This window comes from Carex rostrata, chromosome 23 (genome assembly GCF_964058835.1).
Source record: "Carex rostrata chromosome 23, lpCarRost1.2, whole genome shotgun sequence".
Classification (NCBI taxonomy): Eukaryota; Viridiplantae; Streptophyta; class Magnoliopsida; order Poales; family Cyperaceae; genus Carex; species Carex rostrata.
The window spans coordinates 7665184-7677783 of NC_135940.1; the positions used below are offsets into that span (position 1 = coordinate 7665184).

The 12600-nt window shown below is 35.3% G+C and overlaps 1 protein-coding gene across 1 annotated transcript; it reads right to left on the minus strand.

Annotated features, from left to right (window-relative positions):
- Positions 1-1535: 1535 nt before the first annotated feature.
- On the minus strand, positions 1536-2515 carry LOC144574649 (uncharacterized). Its single transcript, XM_078324659.1, has 2 exons — positions 2069-2515; positions 1536-1956 (listed from the first exon to the last, which is right to left on the minus strand). Exons 1-2 carry the CDS (start codon positions 2510-2512, stop codon positions 1603-1605), a joined length of 798 nt encoding a protein of 265 aa, XP_078180785.1. The 5' UTR covers positions 2513-2515; the 3' UTR covers positions 1536-1602.
- Between the last annotated feature and the right edge of the window lie 10085 nt (positions 2516-12600).

Here is a 12600-nt window from a genome sequence, read left to right on the forward strand (position 1 = left end):
ATTTGAATGGGAAAGAGATTTCCTTGCATCCTAGCAACCTTGCTAGTTCTCTGATATGATCGCGGTCTATACTGGTGGCTATTATTTCTGATTTTTCTAAATTGACTTAAAGTCCAGAAATGATTCCAAAAGTAATTAACACTATCTTCAGCACTTGTTTTTCAGGTTTAACAAAGAAGAGTGCATCATCTGCATATAGGAGTGATGGTTGCATTCCTTGAACCGGCATTCTGATTGCACCTTTGCTTGTCAATCTCTTTAACCATCTTGGCACAAAATCCATTGCAATGATGAAAAGGAAAGACGACATTGGATCACCTTGACGTACTCCCCTTTTCAAGTCCAAATAATCCATAGCGCATAATGGTCCGTACTACGAGATCAATTTTTTTGTTTTTCAAGTTCAAATAATCAATATGAACCATTCAATGTGATCTCCGTATATATGAAACTGTACTTGCAGACTAAATTTTACATTATTTTTAGAATTTTATTACTATTTTATTTAGATAGATAAAAAATCACAAACCTGAAATGATCTAGGATTAGATCAAGTGATTTTCTGTCTATCTAAAAAAATAAAAAAAAGAATGTAAAATTTGATTTATAAGTACAATTTTATCTTGAATCATGTTGATCGTTTCAGATCACTTGTTTGAACTTTAAAAATAGAGATATTGATATATAGTACGAAGCATTATGAGCTATGCATAGGACATGCCAGATGTTATAATCCATTATGAGCTATGCATAGTACAATTTTCATAGTGATTAATACTATCTGTGTTAGATGATGCTTGGGTGTAACTAATTTATTATGCATGCCAGATGTTTGGCAAAATGCCTCATGGAGCACCAATATTAGTGTTGGAATCTAACAGGTAAAGGGGACCTTCAGATATACTAGTCTTTTTTATTAGAATATTCTAGTCTGTTAGTGCAATTCTAATTTTTGTATCCATCAATTTAGTTACTTCACAACTACCTTTTTATAATACTTAATTCGAAGGGTTAAGCATTCTTTTAGTCATATAAACTATAAAAGTATAACACTGAAGCACAAAACAGTAATGGTAAGAAACAATACTTCGATTTGTAAAGCAAGACACCTGATTTTTTTTAGCATGTAATTCTTACGATTAGTTCAACAACATGTATTTTGTATCAATGCACAAGCAAATAAGTTTATCGATATACCAATAATTACTTCTAAATGCTAATCATGAATAAAAAATGTAACAGCACAATAGTATAAATTAGAATTGAGTCATTTCAAACATTCTTCTGGAATTGGGACATGGCTATCTACTCTGTTAATACTGCACAAAGATTAAATGCCTATTAAGTTTGAAACAATTTCAAGAATATGACCTTTGTTCTGCACCAATAAATATATAATACAAACATTGTTTCGACCATACAATACTAGCATTTGAAAATTAAAACAACACAAATCAATCATTACTAATTAACCACTTCCGTCTTCCTCATCAATTTAGTTATGCACAAAATTTCAATAGACTCCAACAAACAAAAATAAAATCTGACTAGACGAATACTTTAGTTAATACCAAAAAGCCTAAGGCTAAGATTTGAATCTAGTTATTTAGGTGGTGCTAGACTCTTCAGAATTGATCTGTGTTCATCAATGGAGATATTCAGTGAAATGCGAAGGTCAGTTAGCAATGCCTCCCGCTCCCAGCTCATGGACCCATCTGCATGCAGTGCAACCATGGTTGAGCGATACTTCTCCAACTCTGGTTTTTTTTCTGCACTCTTCGAGATGTACTTCGTGGCTGCTATCGTGCTCTCTGCATCACTATCACAGTGGCTACAGACATCAATATCATGCTGGTACGGTCTACCACTGGTATCACAGCTACCCGTAGAGGATATTGTGCTCTCACTTGGACGTGGCAACTCTTTATAAACTCTACGGTGCACCATAGTGGAATCCTATTATAAAATTGTAAGAATACTAATTATCAAGTAATTAAATTAAATGTTTGAAACTGCAGCCCCACCAAAAAAAGAAACTGAAAGGACAAATTGAGGTTGAGAGTGTTACCTTCTTGACAAGAAGCCATTTGTTGTTTTCCCATTTTTGCACGCATCTCATATTGCATAGCCTAACTCTAACCTTTTCAGCATACCCGACAAACACCACAGAATAAATCTTATTACCACGTCCATGAACAATACTAGTTATCTTCCCAACCTTCCAAGCGCCGTGCACAAACACCTCTACTACATCACCCGATACCCACTTGATAGGTTCATTCCTCGCAGGAGGACATGGACGGATTGCATTCCTCAGCACCTTCTCTTCATTTGTGCTGTTCTGTGGAGAAGAGGGCAGTAAGTCGTACTGCACCAAGTAGGTGCGGCCGTTGCCACAAACAATCTGGCCTGGCCGCCAAAATCCAGTGGGGAAACTTTTGGTGGTGCAAAACACCTCCACCTTGCTACCTTTTGTTAACCTCATCACATTTGATGCTTTCACTGGTCTCATGGTTTGTTCTTGCTAATTTCTTCAAATCCTAATTCAAAACAAAAGAACTTGTAGATAAAATTTCAGTTTTACTGGTAAAGGACAATAGAACTTTGTGCAGGCTTTGGAACAGGTTAAGTTTTGAGAGTAAATTGATAATTTGAGACCAACCAAAATATCCGGTTTTACTAGCTAGGTACAATTTTGAAAGTTAGAGTAAGCCTTCTGTTTGTTATCAGAAAGGTTCAAACTTAAAAATTAAGAAAGTAAAATTACTCTGTTTCATCCGAATTATTTTAGGTAAAAGTGGTTCTAACAAAAAAAAATTCGAATATGATTCAAGTATTAAACAATATAATTATTCAACAATTCTGGTAATATAAATCATAGGTAATTTCAGATTAATTTAAAACTTTTGCAAAATAAATTCAAAAATAAGTTAGTCATATATTATCTAATATTTATATAGCTCATATATATTGAGTATCATTTAGAGATGCATTACGGGCCTACGGCTTGCTAGATTGTGGTTTGAACAAGCACAAATATAAAAATATAAAACAAGCATTACTTTTCATCACATTTGTAATTATGTTATATGAACCATATAGATTATATCTAAAATATTAAATTTCAAAATTAAACATTATTTGTTGAGATTATTGAGATTGACATGTAGTCATGTCAAATTTAATAGAAAACACTAATCCTTTGGATAAATTGAGGAATTATATCAAGAAAACAAGTCAAACAACTGTATATATTTACATTCTAAAAGTAAATAGAAGTATAGAACAAGAGGAGATAATTTCTTTTAGAATGATAAAACATTATTTTGTTCTGTTTTCTACTTGCAACCCAAAAAAAAAAAAATGTTAAAGAATTAATTCCGGTCCCCATTGTTAAAAAAAGAAGAAGATAAAGTTACAACTAAGAATTCTCCGACAAGATCAATACAAACCCTAACCAGTTAGCAAAAGAAACCAGAGCATTTTGGACTAGTACGTATCATTGAAAAATTTGATAAACCAAAGAAATAACATGCAATCTAAATGCAACAATTAATTAGGTCAATCATAAATATTATTTATAATCACTTTTGATCTTGTAAAATTATTCCCTACTTGCAAAGTATTAACGGTGTCAGCATTTATGGGACAAAACTTATAGGTCGAATGAATACTAACTCATGAATATGGTGAGAATTAATAAAGATACCTTAATTCTTTGAATAAAGAAATGAAATTGAGGTCGAAAGTTACCTTGTAGATTGAACAATATGCTCCCGTTTATCAGCCTATGCTTTAAGAAACTATCTGATCAGAATGGTGGAAAGGTATGAGATATCGTTTTAAATAATATCCGAGGCTAAGTATATATTGCCGACTTACCGTATCCAACAGCTAAAGTGTTACATAGCTTTCTTTATTTAACCGTTGCCTGATCTGGGTGATGTTATTTTTGGAGGATTATATTTAGATTAGGATCCTCTATTGGATGGTTTAGGCAGATAAAATTTGTTTATTTCTGATCTGGGTGGAGAACTAGGTAAACTAGTAAATAGCTTTTCTGATTACGGTCTACTGTGTTTACTGCGTCAAAGAAATACAAGAATTCCTCAATTAGCTTTTCTGATTACAGTCTACTGTGTTTACTGCATCCAAGAAATACAAGAATTCCTCAATCTTCATAAGTAAAAAAGAAAAAAAATCCAATGATTCCTCAATTAGAATCAAACTATCCTGAACATTAATTGTTACACGAATTCAACAAATATACCATTCTCTGCTTCTAAAAAATTATCCGTTTATTATATAAGCTATACTAATTTTGGAAGCTAAAATTGTTCTCTACCCGAAATAGGCTAATAGCGAAATGAAGACGCTATTTTGAGCGCAACAATCTAAATTTGTATTCTCTGCGCTCAACAATCTAAATTTGTATTTTTTTTTTCCCGAATAAGAAGTCCTTTGCATAGATTATGGAAGCTAACAGCACCTCCTCGATTCAAAATCTTCGGATGGCTACTTCTACTAAACAGGGTATTAACCACTGAAAATCTTAACAGGAGAGGTTTTAATTTTGTCAGTATTTGGTACTTATGCCGAGCAGAACAGGAGACTACAATGCACCTGTTTAGAGATTGTATATATAATTGCAAAACAGGTATACAATTGGGTCCTCAATTCGAATTTTTTTTTTATAAACCATAAATAATTAAATAATTTTAACGATAACAATATGATTACTTTTTTTTTTTAAAAAGCATAAGGACCGGACGGTCCGTCCGGTCTGACAAATCGCTTTTCTCCAGACCGGATGGACCGTTCGGTTTGGAATTTTTTTTTTTTTCATTTTTTTTAGTTTTGCTGCTCTTTTTTTTATTATCCGCCACAGAAAATCACAGATTTTTTTCCGCTTTTTCTCCGGACCGAATGGTCCGTCCGGTCTTAATTTTTTTTTCTGTTTTTTTTTCTGTGATACCCGTGGCTTTTTCTCCGGACCGAACGGTTCGTCCGGTCTAATTTTTTTTTATTCAACCGTTTATTTTTCTTCAAATAATATTGTTTTCATCATTTTTTTTGTTTTTTGTTTGCCGTGATTGTTGCAAATAATTTTAAGAATTTTTTTTATAAACCATAATTTATTAATTCAAATTTAGCAAACCAGCATGATTGCTTTTTTTTTTTGAAAAACCACAAAGACCGAATGACCACTAATGTCATCAATAAATTTAATGAGATAGTTATTTCTGATAGAATTATTACCATCACACCCATGTTGTTAAGTAATTATATACATACAGTAATAAAATAGATTCTAGTAGTGCAAAAATTATGTTCTCTCGTGACTTAAAACCTTAGTTCATTTGTACTTTAATTAGATTGGCTTCCCTTTAAAATAAACAAAATCCAGTTTTAACCTTCTATTTTGCTCTCTGAACAATAATGTGCTTGTATACATTTGCCACGGTATCACAGAAACAAAACAGAAAAAAACAAAAACAAACAAAAAAAAACAAAAAAAACATAATAAAAAAAAATTATGACTGGACGGACCGTTCGGTCTGGAGAAAAAGCGAAAAATTTCATGATTTTCTGTGGCAGATAATTAAAAAAATGCAGCAAAACTAAAAAAAAACGAAAAAAAAAATTCCAGACCGAACGGTCCGTTCGATCTGAAGAAAAGCCAATTTGTGAGACCAGACGGACTGTCCGGTCCTTATGCTTTTTAAAAAAAAAAAAGTAATCATATTGTTATCGTTAAAAAATTTTAATTATTTATGGTTTATAAAAAAAATTCCCTCAATTCAGACCTGCTGCATTGCACTACGCAACTGTTCCATGACGTGGATTATGCAACCTTGCTGATTGACGGAAGTAAGCCGAAGGAACTCAGAGAATTAGTGCTCATCACTTTGTTTATACTATGGAGGGAGCGTTGTACAAGATTGTTCAGAGAGCGTTCAAAGTCGGTTGAAAAATTGACGGAAGAAGTGAAAACCCAGTGGAATTATACAAATCAAAGAAGATTGAGATGGTTAAGAAGATCATCCTATTTCTGTTATGTTTTAGGGTGTTTTGATTTGATTTGATTTTTTTCACAATCACATGTATATCTATCAGAGGGTTATTTCTCAAAACCCTCAACAAACAACGTAACCAATTGCGGTTAATAAAATAAGAGCACGACTCCTATTCTTACTCAAAAATAAATAAAAATAACCGCTATCAGTCTTTATTACATCTGTGCACTCAATAATATAATTGTTCCTCTCAAAATATCACTTTCATAAATTATTATCATCAGGAAGTAGGAATATGACTCGCATCACATGTAAATTCATTGTTGTGTCCAAGTCAATTTTTTAGTTGTTTATGCCGTTGCATGATCAAAATTACAAAAAATGATAGTGATACATTAATCACGCAATGATTATATGTGTCATAATTAAACATGACTTGAATCATAATTATGTAATCATGTGTCGTGTCGTATCTTGTGTTATTTCGTGTTGTGAGTAGGTCAATTCGCTTGACCGTGTTAGGCTTTTTTTTCTTTAACATGTGAAGGTGATCATCACAACATGCAAATAAATATGATATGGAATACCTGAGTCTTAACATATGATCAACATACGTTATGTGTCATTACGTGACGGATCATACCATGACGTGTTTAATAGCATTGTGAATTTTTGCGTCCCTAACAATAATGTTTAGACCATATGGAGACATTACTTGTAATTGTTTTCCTGATTGATTGGCAATACCATTCATTAATATAAACCACGAACTAATTTTAATGTTATATGGTAAAACCACGCAACTATCTTATTAACATTATTAGAAAGATGCAATAGAATTTTTAGAGATCAATCTAAAAATGTTCAACAATTGGCAATGGAGGTTCAAGAGCAGTGGAATTATGCACACTAACACAAGAGATGATTCAAGTGCGAGAGCTATGAAATATCTTACTGGCACAGGGATTGATACCAATAACAGTGACAAGAGAAGGATGGTGCAGTTGGACCAGAGAAAGCAAAAGGGAAAATTTTACAATTTTACAATGGATGGTACTGTAACTTGGTAAAATTGTGAACCATACCGAAAATTAGAGGGAATTGCTTACTGGTAAGGGACCGGGTATTGGTGACCGAAAACAGTGGAGATTTTGAATACTGGCACGAAAATTGTCAATCACAGTGAAGAATTAGTTAATGGTACAAGGACCGGTACCAATGACAGAGATACCGAATACAAATTGGAGAAGGAAGTTACATGATGATGGTGCGCAACAATGGATGGTATCGTATTTTCAAAAGAGCAATGCAAAGTGACATAAGAAGAGATGGCGGAAGTTCAATAACAGTGGATCTCTCCTCACTGACAGGAAGAGTTTTACAATTTTTGTATTTTAAACCATGCTTTTGACAGATTTCTATTTTTCTTTTTTCAGTCTGTTTTTTTTTCTGTTGTCTGTTTTTTTTTTTCAATTTGTTTTCTTATTCAACTAGGTTGAATAACATTAAGTTTCTGTAATTGGTTTCATGTTGAAACTTTTTATGATCAATAAAACAAATAAGGACTAGATCCTTATTTTTTTGTAATTGGGTTCATTGTTTTCGTGGGCTCTTTGAAATTTTGAAAACGCCGCTTATGTATGTAATAAACGGACGAATTTTAAGACCCTGCTACAAAATCACTCAAGCATACTATTTATATATAAGGGAAATTTTCTAGTGTGCCCGTATAAACTTCTAAAATGACCAAATTTTACTATCAAAACATCAATAAAGTCCATATTGATTGAAAAAGAAAAAAGTTCATATTAATTGAAAATCTATTAATTGAAAATAAAATTTTATACGCTAAAAGAGTTAATTGATAGAAGGATATTTTCATATGTCAATAATAAGTTTTTTTTATTTTTGTTCTTTGAAAAGGAAATTTCTTAGGAGGAACCTTATTAGTTGGTATATAATTTGGCCCTTTTTTAGTTGTTTTCTTCCGCAACTTATTGCATCCATAATTGTTTATCTTTATTTCCTCACAGATTTAATTCATTGAAATAAGCATGTAGCTTATTGATTACTTATATGAATTAAATTAATCTAAATCTTTTGTATCTAATATTATTTAATAATTTGTCTTAAATATAAAGATAAGATTAAAAATTATTATTAAATTACATAACAATAGAATATATGGGCATATTAAAAAGGAAACAATGGATAGTTTTCAAAAAGAATCTAAATAGAAATGTTACAAGGTAAAAAAAAAATATATTTTTGTCAAATCGATAAAAATGTGATATGCTAGAAATAATCAATATATTGCCTCAACATACACTAATGAATAAAAGAGTCCATCTATAACTCTCTTTTTTTTACGGTTGACAGCAATTGCTGTCAACAAATATATTAATAAAAGATGATTTACAAAGATGTTTTTGAAATGAGAGAGACCGTAGCCATTCTCATAATTACACTAATAGCCACAGTAACCCTTACTCTTCACCCCTCCCCCTATATTGTATTTTAAAAACTAATTACAAACTATTTCTCCACCTCTCAATTTCCATAGCTGTGTCATTAATCAGGTAATGTACAGCTCTCCGTTTATTTGAGAAGAACCTTTTGTTCCTCTCTCTCCATAATGCCCATGCTCCTGCCGCCCACAGTACATTCCATAGCATTTTATGTGATTTTGATAGTTGTCTGCCAGTTTCAAACCACACTCGTTGTATGTCAACTCCTCCTAATGCCCTTAGGTTGTACTGTGCCAGCAACCCTCTCCAAAACCTCTGTGCATACGCACACTCCCACATAATATGGTCTCGTGTTTCCATTAGGGCCACCTCGCAGAGGTGGCACCCCGATTGCACATTACAGCCTCTGTAAGTTAAAACATCCTGAGTTAAAATTTTCCTATCCAGCATTAGCCAGATAAAAATTCTGACTTTTAGTGGGACCTTTATCTTCCATAATGATCTGTGATACGGAGATAAGATCCCCGTATTGTGTAATCCTCTATATGCAGAGGCACATGAAAAGATTCCAGAGTTCGTCCATCTCCATTTTGTAACTCCTCCTTGCATTTTAATCGAGCTTGAGTAGAAATGTTTGAGTTGTGCCAGTTCTTTGATGAAAAAAGAAGCTTTGTTTCCCAACGCCTCTAACTGTGAAGCTGCAGTGACTCCATACAACGAGCCCATTGTTTTCGCCCATAGCCCAGCCGGATTATTGTCAATAGCCCACGACCATTTGATCAATAATGCGTCATTCTGACAGTTGAGATCAATTATGCCCAAGCCCCCATTTTCTTTTAAGTTACAAACTCTTCCCCAATTCACCAAACAGTTAATCCCTTTGCAGGTCTCCGTTCCTTTCCACAGGAAGTTCCTTCTCATTTTGTCAATATGTCCGATAACCCCCACCGGTATCTTAAACGCTTGCATGTAATGCAAAGGCATTGCTGATAGTACTGCCTTTATCAAGGTAATTCTTCCCCCATATGATAGGAAATTTGAGGTCCATCCCTCGATTCGATGCTGTACCGCCAGAAGCATCGGCTGATAATCGATCTTCCTTGGTTTTCTCATCGTCAACGGTAAACCTAAATATCTTATTGGCAGTGTTGTTGGTGGTGATCCGATAATCGGTTGAATAACCTACACCAGGTTCTGTGGGATAGCAATAGGTACGAAACTGCTTTTCCTTCTGTTAATTCTCAGACCCGAAAGGTCCGCATACACTTGCAGAACATGGCTGATTAATTTCAGCGTTTGTGGGTGGGCCTCACATATGATTAAAGTGTCATCTGCATATTGTATTGTCTGCGGTTGTAGCCTAACTGGTTGTGGCATCAAGGGCAGAACATTTTGCAGGAACCTGCTCAAGGAATCTGCCACCAAAATAAACAGCATCGGGGATAACGGGTCTCCCTGTCGTAGTCCCTGTTTGTGTTTAAAAAATCTGGTATGATCACCATTTACTCTTATTGTGGATGAAGAGGTGCCTAATAAGCTCAACATGGAGGATAGCCAGCCCGGCGGAAATCCCCTCTCAATCAGAAGGTTTGTGAGAAAGCACCAGTCGATGGTGTCAAAAGCTTTCTCGAAATCCACCTTGTAGAGGATTGCAGGGAGTTTGTTTTTTGAGCAAAAATTCAGGTACTCTCTAGCCGATAAAAAAGATTCCATCAATGATCTACCTTGCACAAATGTTGTTTGATTATTTGAAATTAGTCCATTGATGTGCGGTTTTAGCCTGTTTGCCATTACCTTTGTGACGATCTTAGCCACCGTATTTATGACACTGATCGGTCTGTAATCCGAGACTCGACCCGGATTTGGTTTCTTAGGAATCAGTGTAATGGTCGCTTTGTTGAGACATCCCAAGTTAATATTCCCTTTTGCAAATTCTTTCAGGAGATCCATTATATCCCCCTTGATTATTTGCCAGAAAAAACGATAGAACTCAATGGGGAACCCATCCGGACCACTCGCCTTTCCTTCTGGCATTTCATTGATCGCTCTTAGTACCTCCTCCTCATTTATCTCCTCGTCCAGGATTAACAATTCCTCTGCCATGGATTGTCCTATCATACCAATCAGATCAAATGGTCTTTCCTGTTGTATTCTGTGCCCGATTATACCTTTGAAATGCCCCCTCAAATAGCCAGATAAGAGGTGTGTTGGTATTACCTGACCATTATCTGATTGTAACGACTCTATCCGATTAGTGTTTTTCCTGCCGTTAGTTATAGCATGGAAATATTTTGTATTCTTATCTCCGAGCTTTAGCCATTGACATCCCGATCTTTGTTTCCATCTCTCTTCCTTTTCAACGGATAATTTATATATGTTTTCCCTCAACCTAATCCTTAGCCTGAATTCCACCGTGTTGAGTTCTCTTATTTCCTCCATCCTATCCAACTTCTGCAGAATCCACTTCGATCGCGTTAGGAATGTTTCCTTTTTTGCAAATTTTTGTTGCGCCCATACCTTCAATTCCTTTTGTACCACTTTTATTTTCTTCTTTATTCTGATCGCCGGGTTGCTAGCTGTGCATGAACCCCAAGCTTCGGCAACCACCTGATTTATTTCATGGTATTTTAACCAGAAGTTCTCAAATTTGAAGTGCCTTTTTGGTGGGTTTATGTGCGGTTTTAGTCTCAGAAGCAATGGTGCATGATCCGAAGTAGTGGTCGGTAGATCTGTTAGGTCAAAAGAAGCACTGAAATCATTCCAATGGCCTGACAGAAAAATTCTGTCAAGCTTCGAAAAGGTAGGTTGCGGTCTCTTGCTCGACCATGTGTACTTCCTTCCTCGCAATGGGACATCAATCAATCCCGATTCATCAATGAAATTATTGAAATCCAGCATTGTTCCCAAGTTTTGAACATTTGATGTCGTATCCTCTGCAGAGCGCAATAGGTTGAAATCCCCCAGGATTACCCATGGCAATTCATTCCTTGTTCTTATCATTCGCAATTCCTCAAGGAACATTCGCTTGCTTGGATCATCCTGTGGTCCATATACCCCTGTACACATAAATGTTAATCCCTGTTTTTTAACAATTACCGTGACAGTATATGTAAGAGTAAATGAATCGATCATTGAGAATGAGTTGCTCCACGTGAGCAAAACACTCCCTCTCGTTCCCTCCGCATTTAAAGATAAAAATTGCTTAAATTTGGAAGGACACACTTGTCTTATTCCAAAAATATTGCAATCACTCCATTTTGTCTCTTGAAAGCAAATAAAATCCGGGTTATTTTCGACTACTAACTCTTTAATAATCGCACATTTTTGTAAATCACCCAGCCCTCTCACATTCCAATTTAATACACGCATAGGAAAATTAAATTCATTCATCATAATAATTTGGTAGTTTATACAAAAGGCACTTGAAAAAGAGTTACAAGTCAACCGATTCTAGCGCGGTGATTACAAAATTAAACTCCTAAAACAAGGCAGCTACCATCAAAACACAGAATAGATAAACTAACTAATTAGGACCATCTTCCTCTCCATCAGAAAGGGGGAGGTCATTGTCTGACTCGAAAGCTCCAAGAACAGACTCCTCATAATTTCCGTCCATGCTGTATTCCCCATTCATCCATTCCTCCATATCCTCCTCCTCTTCTGGCTCCTCTTGTACCACCATCATATGCTCAATCGGCTCCACCGACTGCTCAGTTGTTTCAGCTACTAAGCCGTTACCCTCAATATTACCCTCCAACATCGCTCCCAACTGTGCTGCCACAGTAGAGCTTCCCCCAATTTCCCTCACTTGCCGGTCCAAACCAAGGCCAATCGGATCCTTACCCATTTGGTGAATGTCGCAGTATATGTCTGCCTGATCCGCCACTTGTTGCTGCAGTGGGTTTGATGCGTGAAATTCATCTCTCAGTGCACTCAATAATGCCGCCTGTGCAACCGGATCCAAGTCAGGTTCCAAGAAAGCCTCTTTGTCACATTTCCTTGCCTTGTTTCTTTCCTCTATATATCTTTTTGTTGTTCCTTTCTCACTGATCCGCCTACTCCTCCTGAGTGTTGGCTGCACTGAGTCAATACCTTGCTGCTGTGGTGTCGCAACA

Bases quoted from the DNA above. Each gene is read 5' to 3' on its own strand.
- LOC144574649 (XM_078324659.1), bottom strand. From the start codon at position 2,512: ATGAGACCAGTGAAAGCATCAAATGTGATGAGGTTAACAAAAGGTAGC. The intron at 1,957-2,068 runs GTAACACTCTCA...ATTTTATAATAG, and splicing joins AATGGCTTCTTGTCAAGAAG to GATTCCACTATGGTGCACCG.